The sequence below is a fragment of the Miscanthus floridulus genome, chromosome 2 (genome assembly GCF_019320115.1).
Source record: "Miscanthus floridulus cultivar M001 chromosome 2, ASM1932011v1, whole genome shotgun sequence".
Classification (NCBI taxonomy): domain Eukaryota; kingdom Viridiplantae; phylum Streptophyta; class Magnoliopsida; order Poales; family Poaceae; genus Miscanthus; species Miscanthus floridulus.
Genome location: NC_089581.1, coordinates 157347814 through 157372028, shown reverse-complemented (window position 1 = coordinate 157372028; position 24215 = coordinate 157347814). Strand labels below are relative to the sequence as shown.

Genomic DNA, 24215 nt, shown 5'->3' with positions numbered 1-24215 from the left:
TGAGAATGGGTTCGGTGTACGACCGCCATCATCACAATTAATCAACGCCGAGTTGACAGCAGGGCGAGAGGACCCTCTGGAGTGGTCCTTGGCAACCACTACAGCCAGTGCAACGAGCAGAGTTTTCCGAGTTGCGACGAAGTGGTTTTCAAAATTGAGATGATTCCTCTGACACAAAAGAGCTTTTATTTTGCACCATTTTTTTCTCTCCAGATTGTGTGTTTGGAGATCTAATGAAGCAGTTTACCATGAACAGTTACCGATTTACTGGTAGCAAACCACTGATCAGGGTCACCTTCATTCGTGTGACGTGTCGCCGGTCTCAGTCTGCCCTGGAATTCAAGAGCCCTGCTGCTCCAGCCTGCCTGCTTCTATAGCTGCGAGAGTTTGGTATCGACTTGCGTGCGTACGAAACCTACTTTCACACCTACCAAAACGGTCTCGTTTTGTAAGGACAACGATCTCGAGAGCGACAAGAAAGCTAAAGCTGGAAGCTCCTTGCCTGGCTCTAAGAGAACAGAATCACCGTGCCAACGACTTTCTGTGCCCTAAAACAGCAAACTTCATGGCAGAATGACAGAGGCGCAGAGGAATTGCTTCGCTCATCCTGCTGCTGAACTGCCAAGGGCAACAGGATTCCGGCAACGGATCCCACCGGATCTGCAGCCGATCGGGCGTCCGTGTCTGCATAACTGTAGATCTACGACGCACTAGAAGCTACGCCAGGAAAAAACTGGATAGCAATTGCTAGCTAATTCAAGTTCTGCATTTCAATGCTGCAACCTTGCAAGACCTAAACCAAGTCACGAACGCCTCCGAAGTTTTACAGCACTTATGTTGCAGCTACCAAGCACCCTTCCAACTTGTAAAAGAATGTTTCTATCATACCCGCCCTGGACAGAGCAGGAGGTTACTGACCTGTACAAAAGAATCTATGGCTGTTTTGACAGTTTATGGGCGAGACGCATCATTTGATTCTGATGTGGTTCAAACGACAAATTACAACCGTTAACATGCATGCATCAACTAATCCTGAGGAGTTTAACCAGCTTACACAGGGTCACTGCTTCTAGGTATTATTCTTACTGGAAGACCAGCTGGCGCGGGATCTTGATGATCCATGACCAGGTGTCTATCATCTTCATCCTTCTGATGGACATCAGCAAAGTGCAGGCTCAGCCCTTCCTCAATGTCAGAGTCGACCATATATCTTGTCTTGGACAAAGCTTGAGGGCTCCTCCACACGCTGCTGCTTCTACCATTGCTCTGCTCTAGATCCTCCGTGCTTCCCTCTGATGTATCGCCACTGTGATTACTGGAATGAGGATGTGTCATGTATCGATTTCCAAATTCTGGAGGCTCAATGAAGCTGCCCTCGGGACCAGAAGGATATGCAGGGGCATGTGCCCACCAATTGCTGTTAGTGTTATCTTCTGTACCATGGTGCTTCACTGGAGTGTTCCGGAACAAAGCACTTGATGTGGATGCCCCCAGATGACTTTGAACCCTTTCGTACAACTCGTAATCCCACTCTCCGACTTCTTCAATTTCAGATGTTTCCCTTGCTGGTGGACTTGTGCTCACACCAGTCTCAGGGAATGCTTGCTCAAATTGGGGGGCCTCAGCTCTATCCGAGCGTGGTGGATGACACATGTAATACCAGTCCAGGATATATGGATGAGTTCTTTGGTCTGTGTCCAGCAATCCCAAGGGGTTCAAGTTATAAACAGGAGGCAAAGTGGCCTCAGCATGGCCATGAATATCGCTATTGAGTTGTTGGAAGGTATCATCCCTTTGACCTCTAGTGCCTGCCACAAAGCCTGAAGCTTCCATTGCTTGATATTGTGCAAGAGCTTGTTGACGTATTTGCTTTTCTTTGAACCTTTGGAGGTTAGATAAGAATTGTTTGCCATCAGCATTTGGCTCCCATGATGGATAGACACTCTGAAAACTGAAAACAATCATGTAAGACGGTTAGTCTTCATATTGCTGCTCCTGGTTTTGCAATGACAAGAAAATCTGGTTGAACTTTGAAAATCTAAGGACAGGTAACCTATTCTGATCTTGACCTCCCAAAGAAGAGGGGGAGAAAATTGCATAAGTGTAGTACAGGCCTCTATGGAAGCAGCCAAACCCAGGCATGTGATCGAAGAGTACAATATGCAGAGTTGACTTAATAGAATGGTGCTCGCTAAAGCTGTTGATCAGTGCTTGTATAAGACTACTTTTTTTTCCCCTCGAACTACTTGTATAAGACTACTGAACTACGTCTATAGCACACAGAGCAGACCAAGCTGAATGATTCATGCCTGGAATATCTTCAGATCAGTGCTAAAAGATTGTCAGTGCCTATATTCTGCTACATCTATAGTGTCAACAGGGCAGTAACGGCAAAAGGTGTGACAGTAAAAAGGTGCTCTTGTCCAAACTTAGGATAAAAGCAAGCCTTCATATACTAGTACCTTCAAGCGATTAAAGTTAGAAATACTGGATGTTTTCATTTGCCTAGTCAACATCATTTTCCACCAAATCCCCCTATTAAGGCCTGGGAAGAGGGGGTAGGGGGAATGTTCTCAGAATTTTCCAGATTAGTTCACACTTCTACAAAATTCAAAGGATTTACTTCCTGAAACCCCCGTTTCCAAACAGGGACTTAATGTTGATAGGTGCCATTTTAGATGGTACACATTTTACAGGAGCAAACTATCTAAGTAATCTAAGGCACTCAAATGGTACATAAATTTGCAAGCATCGCATTCAACGACACTACAGTAGAAGTACACCTGTTGGGTTGCTGCCCCAGCTAGCTTCCCGGACCAGACAGCACCATCCAGCCCCAGGTGCTCACAAAATCGGACGCCTGGGGGTGCTGCCTAGCCTAGGCAAGCTGGCCACACAACTTCAGAGCAAACAACTATTGAAGTACTACAATTCATCTAATCAATCCTTGACAGCACTTACGATGCACTTGTGATAAACCACACTACATGCCTAGTAAAAAAGTAAAAGAAATATTTGAAATTGCATGTACCTTAAGAATGATTTCTCCATCTTCCCTTGGGAGCTCCTGAGACCTTTAAGAGCATTGAACGGTGACCCATAGTTTCTATTTCCATGTCTTTTGAAGTCAAACAAGCTCAGACTATTGTAAACATAGAGAAATAAATGTGTTAAGTATTGCAAAGGCCAAGCAAAAATAAGCACTACGAAAATAACAGAAACAGAAGCAAAGACCTGCATACATCTCCCACTCCGTCTACATAAATTGTGAAGTCTGAGATGAAGCGCAGAATGTCATCAACTCGCTGTGGATAATGAGAATTCAGAACTGTCAATAAACTTGGATGACATAAAAATCAATGTTGAGTTAGTTCAGAATATTACCTTTGGTACCTCAAAAATAAGCAAGTAAGGAGTGATGAAAATGGAGGCCATCTCTTCAAGTAGCATAATTATAGTATACTGCACACACAGATTGTCAAGTCAATTCTTATTGCCATATAATTGAAGCAGCAAACCACAAAGCTGATTGCCTTAACCAAGATCTTAATGCAACTATGCAATAGACAGATTTCTATGAATCTACATAGCTACCCAAAACAGTTTCTAGCAAAGATCCAAACTACCATTTCCCCCACTAGAAGTAGTGCTCAAGTTAGAATGATAGAAAATACCCCCTCCATTCTTTTTTAAGGCGTATTTTGTATTTGAAAAAATCTTTAGGATATTTTGCATTAATATCTCTTTATAGTCACTTATTACCAAATCAACATCACATTAAAAGTACTTTGAAGAACAAATCTAGTCTTATAATTTTTGAATACTGAACTTCCATATAATTAGAATAATCATTGGTAAAAAAATGGGAAGTTACTTTTTCCAATAAAAATATGCATTGCAAAATTAAATGGAGATAGTAGAAAAGGAGTTGAGAATATTTCTTTTAGTACTGCTATGGCATGGGGAGTTTCAAAAAGGGGTTGTTAGGAACTAGCCATGGTTGGGACAGTCATATGGGCCATGGGCCTCGAGCCCAGTCCAGACATTGGATGGGAGATTACATATGCCAAGGGTCAGCAGCGAGAAGGGCATCAAGCATTACAGAACCAATTAACCAACGGGTTATCTCCTTTCCTAGAACTCTCCCCTCTTACTGTTCCTCTTCTTCCTCTCGATACCCTAAGATTCTAATACTTCCTCCTCTGATTTCCTCCTATTCTCTGCAATCCAGTACAAGGTTGCTAACAATTGGTACCAGAGCCATCGATTCTCGGTTGCTAGCACCATGAATCCCCCTTCCGAGATCTCTCCTTCTACCCAACTCATCCTCGACGAACTCCACAAACTCCACAAGCTGTTCGACAAGTTCGACGCGAGGTGGGCCAAGCAGGACGCCGTGCGGGAGACCTCCTGGGGCGTCACCGTTCCGACCCAGTCCGCTGCTGTCGGAGACGACGTAGTCGCCGACAACTGGGGCGGCCTCTTCGACGGAGGCAACGACTCCGACGAGCAGCACTGCGGGGCGCGATCCATCGTCACCGACAACTGGGGTGGGCTGTTCGAGCAGTCTGCCCACATCCTGGAGGAATCGGCCGCCACCGACGCTGCTGACGGTGCCGACATCTCCCTCGAGCTCGCGTCCGACGCCATCTCCACCGACTCCGTCGCCCTTCCCTTCGCACCTGCGCCCGATGCCGCCTTCGACCCCGAGTTCCACAGCAACGATGGGGACGCTGCCTCCACCGACGAGTCCCACCCCGAGGTGGTCCAAGCCACGCTCGACGCCGCGGAGAGTCCTCGCGGCCTAACCACCGTCATCGACCACCCCACCATCGTCGATTCCATCACCACCGACCTCTCCGCACACCTTCTCGGCGGCCAAGCTGGGCAGGGGTCTGACGCTTGTTCCAGCGCAGCTCCAGCGCCGCTCCTCTTTCGCCGCGCCACCTCTGCCGTCGACGTGCCCGCGCTCTTCGCCCGGGATCGCCCAGGCCGTCACTCCAGTACCAGCTTCTCCAGGACGACCTCGTCTCGCTCATCTCCGCGTCCGCCTCAGCTCCGCCGACCGCGCCGAGCTCCTCCGTGCCCGCCTCGTCTTCGGGGACCGCGGCCTGCTCCTCCGCGTCTGCCTCGGCTATGCGTGCATGCTCGGCACGCGACTAACGAGCAGCGGAGGCATCTGCTCTGGCGTCTCAAGTGGCATCCTCCCTGGCGTCTCGCATGGTGCGGTCGGCGTCCGCGTCTGCATGGACATCGCCTCCATGCCTGTCGAGGAGCGGCATCGGCTCTACTGGCTGTTCGACAAGGCGGTGGGACGCGGTCTGCAACCTTTTCCCCGACGCTCGCGTTCGTCGTCCACGACGCCTCCCACCATGGTAACGTCGTCACCAGCCCCTACTCCACGGGATGAGCCACCAAAGGTCTGGGTCGCAGCCTTGAGTAAGCCTGCCACCATCTCCATTCGTGCCCAAGGGGTGTTCGATGAAATGTCGCACCGTCGACGAACTACAACAGCAAGCGAGCAAGCACCAGTGTTCTCTCAGTATGCTGCTTTGATGTCTGCCGTGGTGCTCTATGCTCGTGCTACTGACAGGGAATCACGGCCACCGTGCAACGGCCTCAAGCTTGCCATGGATGTCACTTCCAAGCTGGTTACCCCGGTGTCGGTTGCAACGATGGCTCCTGCAAGCCTGTCTGAGCTGCTCGGTGGGCCATTCAGCAGGTGCATTACCATGTTTGCCTCTACTCCTATGCTGGGTGTTTTGTTGTTGGATTGCAATGCCACTGTGCGTGAGGTACATCTGGAATTTCAGCAAATGACTGAGTTGAGTTCGGTGATCCCGTGGCCACCTCAGATTCATCAGCGATACATACTCAAGCATGGCTTGGAAAAGGTTGTGGACCTGTGGTCACCATGGCCTCCACCTAGATCGTTATCTCTGCAGGTTGTGTTCCAGAGTTTTGGAGTCCAACTCAGACCAATTCCTTGGCCATTTTTTTATAGTTATATAGCTCTGGTGTCACAGGATTGGGATACAAGAGGTATAGAGCAGATCCATTATTCCTGGAGTTTGTTCGTTGTTCACTTGGAGTGGTGTCTCGTTCTCCGTACTAAGTTCTTCCAGGCTGCTAGCAACTGGTGCACATGCCGCTGTTCAGCTATGCACCTAGAGTTTCCATGGCCTTCTTTCAGATATTCTCATGCTATCCTGAAGAACTGTGGAAAAGTAATTAGAGAGGTGATCTTGGGTCAGCTATGCATCACTGAGGTTGATTTCTTTGCTGCTTTGGATGGTACAGGCTCAATACAATGTTGCTTATATGGTGAGTTATGCATAACCATCCATCCTTGGTTGTTATCTGTTGGGGAGTGTGAATTCCATGATATAGCTTTGTGGTGTCTTTGAGTTAAGCTTTGGTCTGGGACACCAATGGGTCAACAAGTGAAGCTTTTATTTCTCAGCTGTGTAATCAATCCAAAAGCAATGCAACAGAACAAGTCCAAGGATATCTATTACTGCAGCACGTCCAACAGAACTGCTATGAAGGCCAAGACTTGTCCATATCTACTGCTAGAGACAACAGAACTGCAGGGTGTTGTTCATGGAAAGACGCAACTACTGTGGTCATCTTATGAGCTGCTGTCTCCTATTCAGTTTGCTTCTATTTCAGCTGTATCCAGTCTGAGGTTGCTTCAGTCAAGTGTAGTTTCACCGATCTACAACACATGTTGGGTTCACATGAAGCATTGTGGGGTCTGCATCAATTTTTGGAGCACAACTTCCGGGCATCGTCAGCTGGCCAGTCTTGTACAAATTGCAGAGAACAACTATCTTTCAGCACCCCACCACGCAGAGTTAATTGAGAGACAATGGGGTAGTTCAACTCACATCATAATAGAAGAGGTGAAGAAGAGGATTCCTGATCTACTACAGCAATACATCAGAAATGGTGATTCAACTGAGGCTTGTAGGTGCATCAGAGAATGGGCAGTGCCCCTTTTTCATCATGAAGTGGTGAAGCGAGCTCTTACTCTTGGAATGGAGAGTCCAGCTGCTGCAGCTCTTATTGTCAAACTTCTGAAGGAAGCATCTGAACAATGTTTAGTAGGCTATAGTCAGATGATGAAAGGATTCTATCGTATTGATGAGAGTCTTGATGATCTCATTCTTGATATCCTATCCTCCAAGTCTGCAAAGTCTAAACCAACTGTGAAGAATCCTGCAGCTCCACCTGCCCTACACAAAAATGCTGGCAGACACCTTTCCATGAAGGAATTGAAGAAACACAGGATCGTCCAGTTTCCTTGGGATCCCGGTGGTTCCATCCTTCTCTATCGGCTTGGGGGCAAGCCGAATCTTAAGGAGAGGGGAATGTTAGGAACTAGCCATGGTTGGGACAGTCATATGGGCCATGGGCCTCGAGCCCAGTCCAGACATTGGATGGGAGATTACATATGCCAAGGGTCAGCAGCGAGAAGGGCATCAAGCATTACAGAACCAATTAACCAACAGGTTATCTCCTTTCCTAGAACTCTCCCCCCCTCTTACTGTTCCTCTTCTTCCTCTCGATACCCTAAGATTCTACTACTTCCTCCTCTGATTTCCTCCTATTCTCTGCAATCCAGTACCAGGTTGCTAACAGGGGTCAATGAATACAAAGAAAATGGATGGATTGGAAGTTTAGAACACTCATTTTAAAGCTAGATGGTATAGCTTGCACGTGAAGATCTTTTAATACCTTGGCCAGTTGGTATCAATTCTGAGCCAGCTAAGCTATCTTAAATGAACTGTAACTAGAGGTCAATTAGTTACCTGAAATAATGTCTCAAATTCTCTCCGGACAAGTTCGCTGTTCTCTTTACCACGCCACCGCTTTGGCATGTAATGTGTTTGGTGAACCGCGAGGCACATGGCCCCTTCTGGGTCAATAACTTGAAGCTCATCAGCCACTACTTTTCGACTTATAGCTGCTATTGTTCCAAAAACAATAGTATACCAGAGAAGATTTCTTCCAAAAATCTACAGACATAACATATAAGATTCTACAAAGTGAATAAGATACATGCACTACAAAAATACAAAAGAAAATGCTAATATCCCCATACAAGTCACATCAAGTTGCAAAGATCCCTAGAAGTTATTTCAAGTTGCAAATATGCCATAAAATAGTTGCATTTACCACCCCCACAGATCTAATCCATATGCATAATTCTCACTTGATGCAAGTTGTGACCTCACGTGTTTGGCACTTGTTGCCAGCATGAAAAGATTGGGGGGTGATGATGATTAAAACTATGTACTCAAGTCCACTGAATCAAATGTGGTAACCTAATATGTCGTCAAACCCTCCCACACCACCCTCTCCTTCCTATGGTGACCAACTATATATGGAACACTCTGAGCTCACATCAAGGCAAATATGTGGATCCCATAAAGTAAGACTTCATTGGGACTATACTTGTAGGATAAACACGGCTATTCTACCAAGGAGGTATTTGCATCTTGAAGTGACTTATAGCAGGTATTTGCAATTTAGACAAAGAAACAATACAAAAAGTAGGGCTTACATGTCCTTCAAGAATAGATTCACCCACAAATCCAATGATTATTAGAGCACCAGCCAAGCCACCAGAAACAAAAGATACAAATTTAGCTATGATGGAAATCAGTGGGGTTGGAAATTGCTTCAAGTAATTTAAAGAATGAACAACACCGTTGTTCATTCTGTGTCTGAAGAAGTGATCAACCTGCAATGTTTGTAATCACTTTTAGATCAGTAAAACAATACTCGCAGATACTGACTATGAGATTGATTAGCCACAAAAATTAAGAAAGGGAAAGCTGGAGAGCCCAAAGATTCATTTAGATATCAGCTGCAATACAAGAAAAACTAATGATGAGTCTGAGTAGAAGCTACCTCATTATACTCCCTAAAGATCCACCTCGATAAGTTTGACCATCGTCTAGATGATGCTGTACTGGGGTGATTATAAATTTCTTCAGCATGCCTTAGAATGACGTAAACCAATGGAAATATCACAAGGCAGGGTGATAGGATAAGCATTGCAATGCCAACAAATATAAGTCGCTTTTTCAACACATCTGGGCTTGTCAAAAACTCTTTCCTTACACAAAATTTACTGAAAAAAGAGAATGAATGTTTAGTAAAAGAATTCAATGAAGAGGAAGCAAACTCTAGTGAAATAAAACAAATTATTAGTAAACACAATGATTTGAACCATCCCGAAGCAATGTATGAGTGCTTGGTAGAAAGCCATCTGGTATACGCATTGGAAGTTGGGGAGTCTAGATTCTAGCCTGTACATGATATGTTGGATGAGCTTCTGATGGACGTGAGGACTAGGATTCATCATAAATGATCCGTTCTATTTGGATAGGTTATTTAAGCTAACAAAGTAAATGACACAATACATCTGGTCACCTAGAAAATGCTAGTACAGATTGTTTTAGAACTTAGAAACTGCTATGCCAGTATACACACTATGTTCATGTTATGACGGAGTTCTGATATATACAAAGTGCCTCCAGTATTAACTAAAATAAGTAAAATAATAAAAATTGGTATTGACAGTTGGCTGATTTATTTCAGACTTCTAAAGTTCCGATGCAGCTATGTGCTGAAGCAGCAGCTTTAACAGCTTATGCCTTCTTAATGCCTAGTTGCTCCCCTTTTCCTTCCATAAATGGCCTAGTTGCTCTGGGCTAAGCTAATATCCAAAGAAAGAGTACCATGTAAAAACAAGCACATAGCTTGGTCATGTAGAGTCTAAAGCATTTTAGCCAACAATATTTTACAAAAATTAAGAAAGAAATAAGATCCAATGGAAGCAGTCACAGACTTCCTTACCTATCAAACATACTTTGAAAGATGCACCAATTTAAGGTCCATTCGAGGGCCTTTGGAAGTATCAGATAGTTTCTCCTTCCATGCCCATGTGATCCAACAGTCGGGCCAGCCCCAGGCACACAAGAATGAATTGGAAATGAAAGAATGCCTTTATTGACCATCCCTATCAAATAATTTTCTTTCCTCATGATTCTCATGATAATATCATGCTCTGAGAGATCCCTAACAACACAAAGTTTTTGAGATTTCTGGAGCAGGACAACCTTCTCAATTATTTTGGGCCATGATATAGTCTGAATCTCAAGATCATTCACCTTAAGTCTGCACGAAGGTAAACAGGATAAGGGCAAAATAATTGCTATGAGCTAAAAAGGAAAAAAAAAAGCACATAAGCAGAAAAGTTACCTGTCATAGTAGAACTGACGAACATTGAGTGTACTTCTTAACTGTACAAAGAACTTGAGGAAGTTGGTAAGTCCATAAGCTGTCATTATGACCATTGATCCAACAATTATCATTTTGGGCAACGTGAAGGGAACTAATGGGTCATGCTTAATGACCTTCACCAGATCACATGGTTTCTCCCCAGATTCAAGTGCCTCCACTCCGCATTTCAAATGAATAAGATTATCCCAATCAACAAATAAGAAAAAGAACCCGATACAGCATACCATAAAAAGTACATTAAGGACCTCTATTATCCATTTGGTAATGATACACCTGAGCCCTTTTGCACAGAAATATTCGTAAAGCCTTTCAAAGAAAATGTCCAAATCAGGGATATGTTCTTCCTTGACACCTTCGCCATGGAGAAGTCCAGATGGGCTCTCACTTCCAGAACTTGGCAACCTCCGGTAGTCGGACAACTCTATTTCAGGTGGAATATCAACAAGCAGCTGCGCTGATAACGGCGATTGGATTCTCCATGGCCAGTTAAGTCTTGTTTGTGCATGAGTGTCCTTCGAAAGGAAGGACATCATTCATGAAAAGAGAAGGCAGGGCCAGTAGATAGGTCCCTTGCCATGCCAGACACACACACCTATATGGAAAAACAAATATTCACATTTTGCATACCACCATATACTCGATTGAAGTAGCAGCACAATGAAACCAGAGTTCCTCCAAAACTCACAAATTAAGACAAAGTCGGTCAATTAAATAAAAGTGATGTAAAATGGAAAATAATTACTATTTAGAGCAGAAGCAAATCCAAAATTAAGTCCTGGGCAAGCTTAAACAAGTACATTTGGAAGGCATCAAAGCGAAATCAAACATATGAGTAGCTATCATTCCTGAACAAAACGAAATTCTGCTATGCCAAGAACTAAATTTCTACCAGCTTACCACATCTAGCACCAAGCAGCAATAGTTGCAGGTTTGCAGCCGAAGCTGAACTACCCTCAAGTTCTTTGCATCAATGGATTAATCAATCAACTCCTCACTAAGACCAAAATGGCCAAAACGTAATTGTATAACACCTGCTCCCTTCACATATCAAGGGCGTGCTTCAGCAAAAGCAGCTCGATGCCCTACACGGCTAGACCCCCACGCTTCAGCAGCTAACCAATAGGTTGAGCTAACTATCAGCAAAATCCGTACTCTCTACCCACACCACCAACGTCTAAACCATCCCCACAACGCATGACCGGTTCAACTACCAAGGTTGTCAGCTAATTGACGCCAAAACGCTGGAATCAAATCGAACTCGTCCCGTCAATCTATCTATCCACACAATCGCCAGAAAATAAAATCCACGCGAAGAGGAGAAAGGCGCTTACACCGACCTGAGGAGCGCCGGCGATCGGCGGGGCGCAAGCGCGAGGTGTGTGTGTGGTGGTGGTGGGGGGGGGGGGGGGGGGGGGGGGCGCGGGTTGTGGGCAGGGGGGAGAAGCGCGGAGCGGCGAGGGCTGGAGACTTCGCGTGAGGAGGTGACTTGCGGTGGACTGCAGCGCCGCCGGAGTTGGGATGGGGTGCGGGCTGGGGAAATTGCGCGAGGGGGCGAAAGCAGACGAGGAGACGACAGGGAAGGCAAGGGGGCAGCAGGGAAGAGAGGGCGTGCGTTTCAGGAGACGTGACGGGATCGAGGAGGGGAATCGTATGGGAGGGGAATAGTTTTGTTCGTTCCGTTTATCCGCGGGTTTCTTCGTGTGTTGCGTTGCGTTAATCGCCAAGGAATTGGGAATCGCAATGGCTTGCGCGTGGGACCGGCCGATGATTAGTTTATTCATTATAACTGTTGAGCAAGCATGAGGGTTAGATTGGAGTTAGATGCATCTAACCCACCCCAAATCGCCATGTTTGGATCCTAGGGATAGAGTTAGATTTGGTTAGATTGGAGTGAAATAGCCCTCAAGTATCCAAACATGAGGGTTAGATTGGAGTTAGATGCATCTAACCCACCCCAAAAAACTATCCCACCCAAGAGGTGCTTATTTGGGTTAGATTGAGATAGTTACGTGGGGCCCACAGGAATTTGGTCCGCTATGTCCCCCGGCTGCTGCTCCTGTCCATGCGCGGGAGGAAATCAAGGGCGGATCCCACTTTTCTCCTAACAAAAAAATGTTATAACTCACAAACCAAAAACCCAAATTAAATTCCGATTACACCATTGAATTCGTTTAAATAAATCCTTCAAAACAAGATCTCACATGGATATATTTAGATAAAATTTATAGATGATGACAAGTGGCGTCGCTGTTGGTAGTTGCTAATCTAACCCTTGCATCCAAACACCTAAAGGGCTAGAGTTAGTTTAGGGATAGAGTTAGAGTTAGAAACTAACTCTAGCTCTAGCCGAGTTAGAGTATCCAAACATGGCCACTGTCATTTGGGGCTAGAGCTTATCAGACTGTCTACAACAGACTACCCAAATTGTGACCATCCGCATTTTGCGTAGTGCACAGTGCTTTTGTAGGGGAAAAATCATCCTCCAACGGAGTCCCCAAACACAGCAGCAATTTTGCGTCTGACGAAACACGGTACGCAAACTTACGTCCTCTCTCGTTCCCTTTGCATCTCCTCCACACAGGCGGGTCCCACCACCACGAGCTAGGGGACGACCGTCGCCGGGGCCGAGCTCGCCCGCGTCGGGGCGGAGCGCGCCGGGGCCGAGCTCGCCGGGGCGGAGCGCGCCGGGGCCGAGCTCGCCGGGAGAGGAGGAAGGGACGGAGCTCGCCGGGAGAGGAGGAAGGGAAGAGGCGGCGGCGCTCGCGAGAGGAAGAGGACGCTCTGTTGCGCCCGACGGTTGGAGAACGGAGTTTATGGGTTACAGACCCTTTCACTGTGCGCGATGTAAAACCGGCAATGCGTCTCGCTTTTGGGTGCTCTTCGTTGGAGTCAGTCTCACCTTCTTCTTTAGTCCCGTTCGGCTTACCCCATATCCGGTTTGTTCGGCTTCTTTTTTTAGCTGGAACAATATTTTTCTCTCACAACATTTTAGCCAGAAACAGTATTTTTCAGCCAATTTCAATCAAGATTCAGCAAGCTGAACATGGCCTTTTTCAGGAAAGAAACAGCGAGCCGGTACGGACTGCCCGTCAACCTACACATAAAGACTCGTTCATCATTTGGATAGCGCTACAGATAAATAGTTCAATATTTATTTTTGTCTTCTCCAACAACAAGACTCAAAAGACAACCATTTCTGCAAATAAGTCTCCATAAGAGAGGATACTCAGATTTGAGTTATGTATTTCCTAGCATCTAAAATGGGTCTTCCAGTGGCCCCGTTCGACTTGCTGAATCTTGGCTGAAAAATACTATTCTAGCTGAATTGTTGTGAGAGAAAAATACTGTTTCGGCTGAAAAAACCAGCTGAATATGGAGTAAGCCGAACGGGACTATAAGTTTGGATTCCACGATGGGTCTCGTGTGTTGAAGACAGCCTAACATAGTTCTAAGGTCTCCGAGACCCAATTCTTCTTCGCATCAGACGGTGCAAGGAATGATTTCGTTGTTTTCTTTGTGATTTTTTAGCTGGTCCATTGCTGTATATACGTATGTATACGCATGGGCGTGGCAATAGCGCTGCTTCCGGGCCAGCCACGCTTCCACACCCACACCTATGCGCTGCTCGGCTGCCGTACGCCTTCGCATGTGCCGTCGTGCGCTGCTTCTGGGTTTGAGGCTTTGAGCAGAGAGCAGTCAGCGTCGTCTCTCCTCCAAGAGCGGATCAAGCCGGGCAGCCGGTGGCACCACGCACCAGCCATGCACGCACGCGTTACGCGACAGCGACTCTGACGCTGAGATGGATCAGTGACTGCCGTTGGTCCGAGACGTGGCGGTCCGGGGCTCCGGGCTTAAAGCGTTGCGTGCTGCTTAGGTGTTCATGTTATTGGACTAGTTTATCATGTTCATAACCTAACAGGAAGAGGAACATGTCATTACAGGTTTAGAGCTGAACATGATATAGAACTCTGAGATTCTGCGGTCTACATATTACAGTGCTACCAGCGAAAGTTTCCCCTAAATCACCCAACCAGAGAGAGTTTCCCAAAAATCAACCACTAAATCGCCCAACAAAACCATCGGTAACATGGACACATGGTGCCTTAAAACAGTGCATCCTATATATATGACAACAATTCAAATTGGTTTAGCCATAGCCTGGAGTGGCGTAGACATCCCCAGCGTCAACCCAAAATTCTCAGACATGTCCACTCCATTCCTCTCCACATCCGCCGAAAGCCTCCACTGAAATCGGTGCAGCAAGGTCGAGAGCATCAGGTGCACCATGCGAGCAGCCAGCGGCAGACCCAAACGGCACGAGCTCGAAGTCCCTGCCGCGGAAATCGATCTCCTCCTCCAGGAACCTCTCCGGCACGAACTTCTCCGGCTCGGCCCACAGCTCGCGGTCCTGCCCGATCGCCCACACGTTCACCAGGACGAGCGTGCCCTTTGGCACCGTGTAGCCTCTGATCTCCGTCGTCGTTTCGGCTTGGCGGGGCAGCAGCAATGGCGCCGGAGGGTGGAGGCGGAACGTCTCCTTCACGATGGCCTGGAGATACTTGAGCTGCCCGATGTCGGACTCCTCGATCTCTTGTTTGGGGCCGATCGCTTGTGCGAGTTCGTCACGAGCCTTCGCCATCGACGAGGGACTCTGTAACAGCTCGGCCATCGCCCATTCTATCGTGGCTGCGCTTGTATCAGTCGCAGCAGCGAATAAATCCTGCAGAGAAAAAAAAACAAAGAGTAGAATGAGATATTTCGATGCCGCGATGCGTGTATACGCAGATTGCTTCAGGCTTCTTTAATACATGTGTATCCACCTAAATTCACTTCAACACACGTGAATTGATATGAACACATGTGCATCAAACAAGGCCTAATTGTGTGTTGAACCGATTTTATTTGCATGGTAAAACTGAAAAGCAACAGTGTAGGTTGTATTTCCTGACTCTTTTTTCGTTTCTCGTTGATCAGACTTGTTATCGAGAAGCTACCCGGGACGAAGAAAAATGTTAGTCCCTTGTCCTTGAATAAGATGTACGGTACAAAGGTAGTGTGGGGGTATGGCCTCCGGTATTCACGGTAGACTATATGGGCTGTGCTCTCGGAGGCGGTTCAGCCCACAAGACGAAGTCTTGCGGGGCACGACTCTGGTCGGCGCCTTCCGCAAGACATCTGGAAGATATCATGAAAATACTACGAGATCTGTTAGGATATGTATGATCCCAAGATTCCTATAATCAGTTATTACTTTCCGGTTATCTCTCAGATCTAACCGATTTGTAATCCTGCTCTCCGGACTATATAAGGCGGGTAGGGACCCCCTCCAAACACACGCAATATCATACGATAGCTAATACAAACCAACGAACCACAGGAGTAGGGTATTACGTCATACTGACGGTCTAAACCTGTCTAACGCGTGTGTCTCTGTTGCCTTCTTGTTCTTGATCTCACGCTCCCCTGTCGATCAATCTATCTTCATGGGATACCCCTCGGAGGACTGCCGATGATATTTTGTCGACAGTTGGCGCGCCAGATAGGGGTGTGCGTGTTGTTTCTTTGTCGAACAAGATGACTTTTTCCGCAGGCTCTTCGTCCCTCCCGCAGCCTGGCCAGATCTTCACGGTCGGATTGATCTCATGGACCATCAACGCTAACGGAGTCGGAGAGCTCCTTGAGCCGGTGCAGATCGATTCTGCTCCGATCATCCCCGCACCTGCGACTGCAGATCCGACCTTGGAACCGCTTCCGAGGCCTCCTTCATCAACAACTCGTTGCCCGCTTTCTCGTTACCAGAGGAGGCAGATCAACAACGATGATCTGATCGAATCCATCGATCGGGTCGGTCTAAAGCTCGCCGATTGTCTCTTCATCGCCGAATCGGCTCTGGACACTTTGGTTCAACGCCGACCACCATCCGATCCAAATCTATCGGAGGCTGCCCGAAAAACTCCAAGAGTTACAGCTCTACCCTTCGGGCTCACCAACGTCGCTGCCGCTTACCAACATGCCCTGAGGGGCAGATTCGTCGACTAGGTTGAAGACGTCAATCCTCTCGCCGATCCGATAGCGTCGTACGCCGCCGACCAGTCATTCTGTCTAAAGCTAAGTCACGCTTTAATATTTTCCTAAATATTCTCCAATCTCCATATGTCGCCATGATGTTTCTCTGAACTGTTTTCTCCATGTTTGCTCTCCAAACAATTTTTTAAACCCCCGAACAGTCCTGTTGATGCTCGGACGCCTCTAGAGACGGCCCTATCTCCGGCTCCTCCCTACACGTGCACGAGCGTCTGCCCTCTGCGTTATGGGTGGCCGACAGCGGCTCCTTAGCGACGCTTGTTCCTCCTACACGTGTATGGGCTCCGCGCTTCGCGTTATGGTTAACAAGCTAACTAGGACTGGAGACTCAGCTTCACACTAACTGTTCGAGCGGTTTATATTAAATACATCTTCACACCAACTAATCGCCGAGCTACTTACGCTATTTCATCGTCATTGCTGATTTTTCTCCGGAGTTCATATATTTGTACATCATGTACTACCCGTTCTACATATTTGTATTGCAGGACCATCGTCCAGGTGATTGGATCACCTGGTGCTCGGACTTCACCACTGATCAACTGGTCGGACCACTAGGATCATCGACTCTGTCGCCGACCAGTTGATCGGACTGTTCGTCAGTCGCTTCTACTCAATGCTCACTTCGCCGCCGACCAGTTGACCAGACTGTTCGTCGCTCGTGTTTCATCGCTAGTTACACCGAGGACTCCTCGGTGCTCGGTTTCTTCGTGCTCGAGGAGTAAGTGGGCACACTTCACCGCACGGACGTCGCCAGCTACGCCGGGGACTCATCGGTGCTCGGACCTCGCCAACTTCGCCTGGAACTCCTCGGTGCTCAGTTATCGCCAGCGACGCCAGGGACTCCTCGCTCCTTAATGCTCGGTCATCGCCAGCGACGTCGGGACTCCTCGCTCATCGGTGCTCGGACATCGCCAGCGACATCGAGAACTCCTCGCTCCTCGGTGCTCGGTCATCGCCAGTGATGCCGGGGACTCCTCGCTCCTCGGTGCTCGGTCATCGCCAGTGACGCTGGGGACTCCTCGCTCCTCGGTGCTCGGTCATCACCAGCGACGCCGGGGACTCCTCGCTCCTCGGTGCTCGATCATCGCCAGCGACGCCGGGGACTCCTCGTTTTTCGGTGCTCGGACCTCGCCAGCTTCGCCGGAAACTCCTCGGTGCTCGGACATCGCCAGCTTCGCTGGAAACTCCTCGGTGCTCGGACATCGCCAGCTATATCGGGGACTCCTCGGTGCTCGGTCATCGTCAGCAACGCCAGGGACTCCTCGCTCCTCGGTGCTCGGTCATCGCCAGCGACGCCGGGGACTCCTCGCTTTTTGGTGCTTGGACCTCGCCAGCTTCGCCGGGAACTCCTCGATGCTCGAACATCGCCAGCTATGTCAGGGACTCCTCGGTGCTCGGTCATCGCTAGCAACGCCAGGGACTCCTCGCTCCTCGATGCTCGGTCATCGCCAGCGACGTCGGGACTCCTCAGTCCTCGGTGCTCGGTCATCACCAGCGACGCCGGGGACTCCTCGGTCCTCGGTGCTCGGTCATCGCCAGCGACGCCGGGGACTCCTCGGTGCTCGGACATCACCAGCGACGTCGGGGACTCCTCGCTCCTCGGTGCTCGGTCATCGCCAGCGACGCCGGAGGAGTCCTCGCTCCTTGGTGCTCGGTCATCGCCAGCGATGTTGGGGACTCCTCGCTCCTCGGTGCTCGGTCATCGCCAACGACGCCGGGGACTCCTCGCTCCTTGGTGCTCGGTCATCGCCAGCGACGCCGGGGACTCCTCGCTCCTCGGTGCTCGGACATTACCAGCGATGCCGGGGACTCCTCGCTCCTCGGTGCTCGGTCATCGCTAGTGACGCCGGGGACTCCTCGCTCCTTGGTGCTCGGACTTCACCAGCGACGCAGGGGACTCCTCGCTCCTCGGTGCACGGTCATTGCCAGTGACACCGGGGACTCCTCGGTGCTCTCTTAGTGGTCGGATCTTGCTACGTCTCGTCGGTGTGCTATCAAGCTACTCCATGCTGTTCGGATCAGGGTGCTGATCTTAGGCAGCACGTCTGGGGTCTTGATACGCGCATGTCAGACGACGTCAGCAAGCTTTTAGATTTTTTTTTCTTTGACCCTGCTACAAGATTCATTCTTCATCTTCCAGCAGGCTCGGGGACTAAGTGGTTACACTTCACCTTGCGGTGAATGTGCTTGTTCTCATCTCGTGGCTACGCCCAAGGACTGACTGTCTGCTCGGCTGATCTTCTACTTTCTGACCCTGGCACCACGTAACTACGTCACCTACTGTCAGGCTTGGGGACTAGCTGTGGGGGTATGGCCCCCGGTATCCATGGCAGACCACATGGGCTACGCCCTCGGGGGCGGCCCAACCCATAAGACGAAGTCTTGCGGGACACGACTCTGGTCAGCGCCTTCCGCAAGACATCTGGAAGATATCCTGAAGATACTACGAGATCTGTTATGATATATATGATCTCAAGATTCCTGTAATCAGTTATTACTTTCCGGTTATCTCTCAGATCTAACCGACTTCTAACCCTGCTCCCCGGACTATATAAGGCGGGCAGGGACACCCTCTAAACACACGCAATATCATACGATAGCTAATACAAACCAACAGACCACATGAGTATGGTATTACGTCATACTGACAGCTTGAACCTGTCTAACTCGTGTGTCTCTGTTGTCTTCTTGTTCTTAATCTCATGCTCTCCTGCCGATCAATCTACCTTTATGGGATACTCGGAGGAGGAGTACCGACAGTCAGTAGTTGCATGCTTTTACAGCCACGGAATTGAGTTTTTCTTCTCAATTGACACGTTTTTTGTTACTTAATGGCCTTCGTCCACACATTTTCTTTCGTATATTCTGGATGAGCCCGTGTCTGTATGTAGCAAATATTTGGCCGTTCCAAGTCAATTTAACGCTAGGTCAACATTGTGCAAAACTATATAACTTTTTTCTAAGCGGTCAGCAAAAGATCTGCCGAACTTGTACTGATTTATAGAAGAGTTGAAGCATCACATGTTCTTTACATTTTTTCTATCATGTATAACAAGATTGACGCTAGGTCAACATCGTGCAAAACTAACTTTTTTCTAATCAGTCGGCAGAAGATCTGCCAAACTTGTACTGATTTAGAAGAGTTGAAGGGACTGTACCAACCTGTTGTCCTGTTTTTTTAGTCTGCTAAAAAACCATATAGTTGTGTGGATTTGTCGGTTCTCGTTTAAAATCGTGTTGTTATGTTCAGTGATGTGTCCATAACCAAGTTGCAGAAGTGGTTATAAGGGTTTTGCCCCTATTGTTTAGGATTTTTTGTCCGGCTTCCCTCCCTTACAATCTTAGCCTTCTTCTAATGACGTCAGAGTATCTTCACTAGATCCCCTTTCCCATTTCTCCTAAAATCTAGTATAGCGATTGAGAAAACTGGATTACTACGTATATAGGGAATATGTGCTCCAGAAAATTGATAAAAATTGGATTGTTCGGCCGCTGAAAAAAAAAACCCATTGCTGCTGCAGCTGTAGCTTTTTTCCTCTTTCAAATCTCTGTAGTGGCAGCAGCAGGCTGCAGCAAGGACTTTTTCCTGCAGACGAACAAGCTAAGGCACTGTTCGCTTGGAGAAATTTAGAAGAATCTGGATGAACCTAAAAAAATTTATGAGAATGTAAACAGTGAAATTTCAGCCGGCTACGGTGAATTCCGGCTAGTTTTTCAACCGGCCAAACGCAGCCTAAATATCATCCCTTGTACGTGAGCCTGACATGCTACATAAATCTCCTTTTTCTCCCTTCTTCCTTTCTCTCTCATCTCGTTTCTCATGTATACACCGCAAGCGGGCACGCCCGCAAATGGAGTAGCAGTGGGCGAGACTCAGCGGGTGCGGGCACTGGCGGCGGCAACTCGCCCAACATGGGGGTGCAGGCGAGGCGGAGGACGGGCTCAACTCGATGTGGGGCGTGGCGCAGCAACGGCGGGTGGCTCGCGGCGAGCGGGGCTGCGCAAGGGCATGGTGAGAGTGCAACGGCAGCCCGAGCCGATGGATTTTTTTTACGAAAAGAAGAGTTATATTGGATTACAGTTGAGTCCATCATTACGTCACCAGCTCTCTGGAATACGCTACGTATATAAAAAAAATGCTCTCCATTTATATTGTACCTATGCTTGGATAGCTCCAAATCTCAAATCCAAACGTGTATGACAATTCGTATAGATGACCGTACATGCAAACACTTGGTAAAATGCCTGAGAACATATGCCCAACGAACGACGACCATCATTCCTGCCAGCGACGAAGCCAGCGGGGGGGCTACCCGTGCTCCAGCCCCCCCTACGGCCATGATTTACATGGAGCCCGGGCTTAGCCCGGGCTACCGCCATGAGGAGGAAGAAGAAGGCAAGGAGGGGCTGGAGGAAGAAGAAGAGGAAGCCAGCCCTAGCTTCGTCGATTCCTGGCTTCGTCGCTGATTCCTGCACATGGAGTTGAGAAACTTATTCTTTCATGTGTCTTCCTTCTTCTTCTTGCTGCCACCGAAGAATAAGAAAGACTAATCTAAAACTTATTCTCCCTAGTCTTTCATCGTGGTTAGATCTAACCACAACAAAACAGAGAAGAGACTGGAGAAAATTATTCCATTGTGGCGACATCATCTCCACCTTGACGTCGCCGTTTGAAAAACTAAGTCTCCATGTCGTCATGTCGAGGAAGTTGCTGACTCTGTAGTTATCGTTCTCATCTTCAACAGAGCCGCCATGGAGAAAACGAATCCACCCTGCTCCCTCGTCGTCGCCGGGAAGGAGGAGAAGATAAAACCCTAATACCAAGAAACTTGAGCAGAGACTCTACCCTAAAGAACTTGATCTACTCGAAAATTTATTACAGCGAGATGCCGGAGGGGGAAGGGAGGAGGACTAGCGGTGGTGGAAGTGGGGACCGCTCTCTAAGAGCAAGCGTGTGGATCACGATGTTGCCTCAAATTAAAACCGAGCCGATTGGTTATGGAGGTTAGCGAGAGAGGAATAGAGAAAGGGGATTGAGAAAAATGTCGCTTCTTCTCCTTTTTTTATGGATTGAGGTGGTGATTTTCTCAATTGAGGAAAAATATATAGAGAAATGGGATTGAAAAGACGATGTGTTAAAGCTTGATTTTTGCCTTTAATCTCTTTTATTCCTGATTGTACGAAAATTGGATCACTTATTCTTAATCTATTGAAGATGCTCTTAGAGCGAAGCAAAAGCTTGCACCGTCCAAATGAACAAAGTGGAAGCAAGTTTCCAGGGGCAGTTCTCTTCTATGAACAAGTTTTCCACCTCGAAAATGCTTCTCCTTTAGTGGTAGCTATTCAGTATACCTCGGTTCCAAATTTGAATGTACTTGGGTTTGTTCTTAGTTAAATTTGTTTGAATTTGGACAAATTTATCAAAATTTCGTACGGAAAATTTATAAAACTAAATAAATATAATATATGGATATATTCTACGATGAATTTAATTTAATAATAGAACTGATTTGGACATTTGGTATTGTAGTGTTGATACTTTTTGTGTAGAAAACCTCGTCTACCCGAAGAAGAACCAAAACACCCAGCGTTGTATGTCGTGGTGGAATGGGGAAAGGAGTTACCGTAAGCAATGACAGCAGCGTTTGCCAATCGAAGCCCCGGCCGTCCTCAGCGCCGCGGTAGTCGAGCAACAGGTCCAGGAAGTCGTTCTTGCGTGGATCCCCGGCGTCGCGCTCCTGCATGCGCCGCTCAATCTGCTCGTCGAAAATGGCGTGCAACTTCTTGAACACCCTCACGAGGCGCGCCCTCAGCCGCTGCGGGTCCAACGGCGCGATTGCCGGGAAGAAGTCCGACAAGTTCGGCGCCCCGACGGCCACCGGGAACTCCTCGATCACCTCCATGAACTCACCCGACGCGCCGCGGTCATCAAGGTCCGCAAGGTCGGCGGACAAGATGGTGCAGGACAGCAGGTTAAGGGCCGTCGTGAAGGCCACGCGGCGGACGTCGACGGCCGCGCCTTGGCGCGCCAGTCCGGCCACGTGCGACACGAGCCGCTGCACCTTGCCGCGGCGGGGGCCTGGTGCGCGTCGAGGCGCGAAGAGCTCCGCGGAGCACACCTTGCGCAGGGCGCGCCACCGGGGGCTCCCCGGCGAGAGCCAGCCATGGAGTGCTCGTCGTGCGCGCACGCCCGGGCGGCGTCCGGGACGGAGCGCGTCGAGAAGGCGGCGTCGTGGCGCTGGAGGACGTCGCGCGCGGCGTCCGCGGAGGATGCGTCGACCGTGGTGACCGACCCGAGGCGCAGCGCCATGAGCGGGCCGTGGCGCGCCGCGAGTCGCGCGAGGGAGCGGTGTGGGTGGGCGCCGAGGTCGAGGAGGTTGCCAACGAGAGGCAGCGGGCGGGGGCCCGGGGGAAGGTTGCGGCGGCTGCCGGCGAAGAAGAAGCAGAGGTACAGGGAAGAGACGATGAGGATGGCACATAGCGTGTAGAGGTGGAAGAGCTCCATGGTGAGCTACTGAGCTGAGCTCCGTGGCACGGGTGCATTACTATGCGACGTGGTCTTGTTCTTGTAGAGGCGGACGCCGGACAGGCCCTACGGCACGAGTAATAGTACGTGTGAGGACTTTTTGGAATTTTGCTGGCTGCTAAGCTACGGTCTACGGACCGCGTGATTGGTTGAGCTCCGGCTGCAAAGCTACGGACCGTGATTGATTGAGCCATGGCGAATTAATATCTACGTCTCTGTCGCCGAAAATTGTAAAAAGAAGAAGACGACTAGAAAAATGATAATTCTAGTCCGTTTTTAGTTATGGCGTTATCTATGTATAGGTTCTAGGCAAACTCTTATATCTTATTAGCCGGACTATGGACCTGTTTGCAAGAGCTAATTGTTAGTTATAAAATTAGGTAAAACTAGCTCTAGCCTCTAGTGCATCCAAAGCAGGAAACTAATAGATGATTTATTATTTTTTAAAATCTTTAACTATTGTTAGCCAATTACATGTGATTTAGGCTAATTTTTAGGTCCAACTAGTAAGTAGTCCTACATATTTAAATACGGCTCATATATATATATATATATATATACACGCGCGTGGGAGCTCTAATCATCAATATTTAAGGAATAATAAATAGTTATTCTACTTTGTGACTATGTATTTTTCTGTTTACATCTGTATTAAATTATTAGTTATGAGAGGACAACAAAAAGGATGGGCTGTGTTGCTTTCATGCTGGCCGCGTGACGACAATGTCATCTTGGAATTATGTGACGTAGGACGGAAACTAATATGAGACATAGGTCCCGTTCGTTTCGCTGAAAAGCCATAGGTGAAAGTATTATTCGCTGATTCGTTATGAGAGAAAAATAATGTTCCTTCGCTGAAACAATACGGCTCATAAGACAAGCGAACATGGCCATAGTCACACCTCTCACTACTAGAATCTCGATTTTTTCTGACGGTGCGAAAACCCACGGAAAAATTCGAATACCGTCAGAAAAATATTTTTCTGACGGTGTACCCTCAGAAAAATACCCACAGAAATATAATGACAGAAAAATCCAATTTTTCTGTGGGTTCACCGTCAGAAACAATTTTTCTGTGGGTCTCGCACGCACAGAAAAATTGTGTTCGCCCAGATTAAAACTAATTTTTCTGTGTGTTAATCCACACAGAAAAAAGAAATAAACGCACAGAAAAACTCATGTTTTTTTTCTGTCGGTCTAGGTGAACTCACAGAAAAATTCATTTCGTCCAGATTAAAAAAAATATATAATAGATAGCATACATATAAAGATCCAAATGTTCAAC

At 48.0% G+C, this 24215-nt stretch overlaps 1 protein-coding gene and 1 pseudogene across 4 annotated transcripts; both read right to left on the bottom strand.

The window, feature by feature from the left end:
- Positions 1–801: 801 nt before the first annotated feature.
- LOC136534497 (autophagy-related protein 9-like) lies at positions 802–11963 on the bottom strand. 4 transcript variants are annotated; one of them, XM_066526944.1, is made up of 10 exons: positions 11655–11963; positions 10276–10909; positions 9871–10191; positions 8920–9142; positions 8570–8749; positions 7815–8021; positions 3394–3462; positions 3235–3305; positions 3032–3142; positions 802–1951 (listed from the first exon to the last, which is right to left on the bottom strand). In XM_066526944.1, exons 2-10 carry the CDS (start codon positions 10848–10850, stop codon positions 1051–1053), a joined length of 2658 nt encoding a protein of 885 aa, XP_066383041.1. In that variant the 5' UTR covers positions 10851–10909; positions 11655–11963; the 3' UTR covers positions 802–1050. The 4 variants fall into 4 exon arrangements, with proteins under 4 accessions (XP_066383041.1, XP_066383028.1, XP_066383023.1 ...); XM_066526931.1 differs by having other exon boundaries at positions 3385–3462; positions 11649–11962; XM_066526926.1 differs by having other exon boundaries at positions 3385–3462; positions 11655–11962.
- Positions 11964–14266: 2303 nt separating this feature from the next.
- On the bottom strand, positions 14267–23002 carry LOC136540262 (geraniol 8-hydroxylase-like; annotated as a pseudogene).
- Between the last annotated feature and the right edge of the window lie 1213 nt (positions 23003–24215).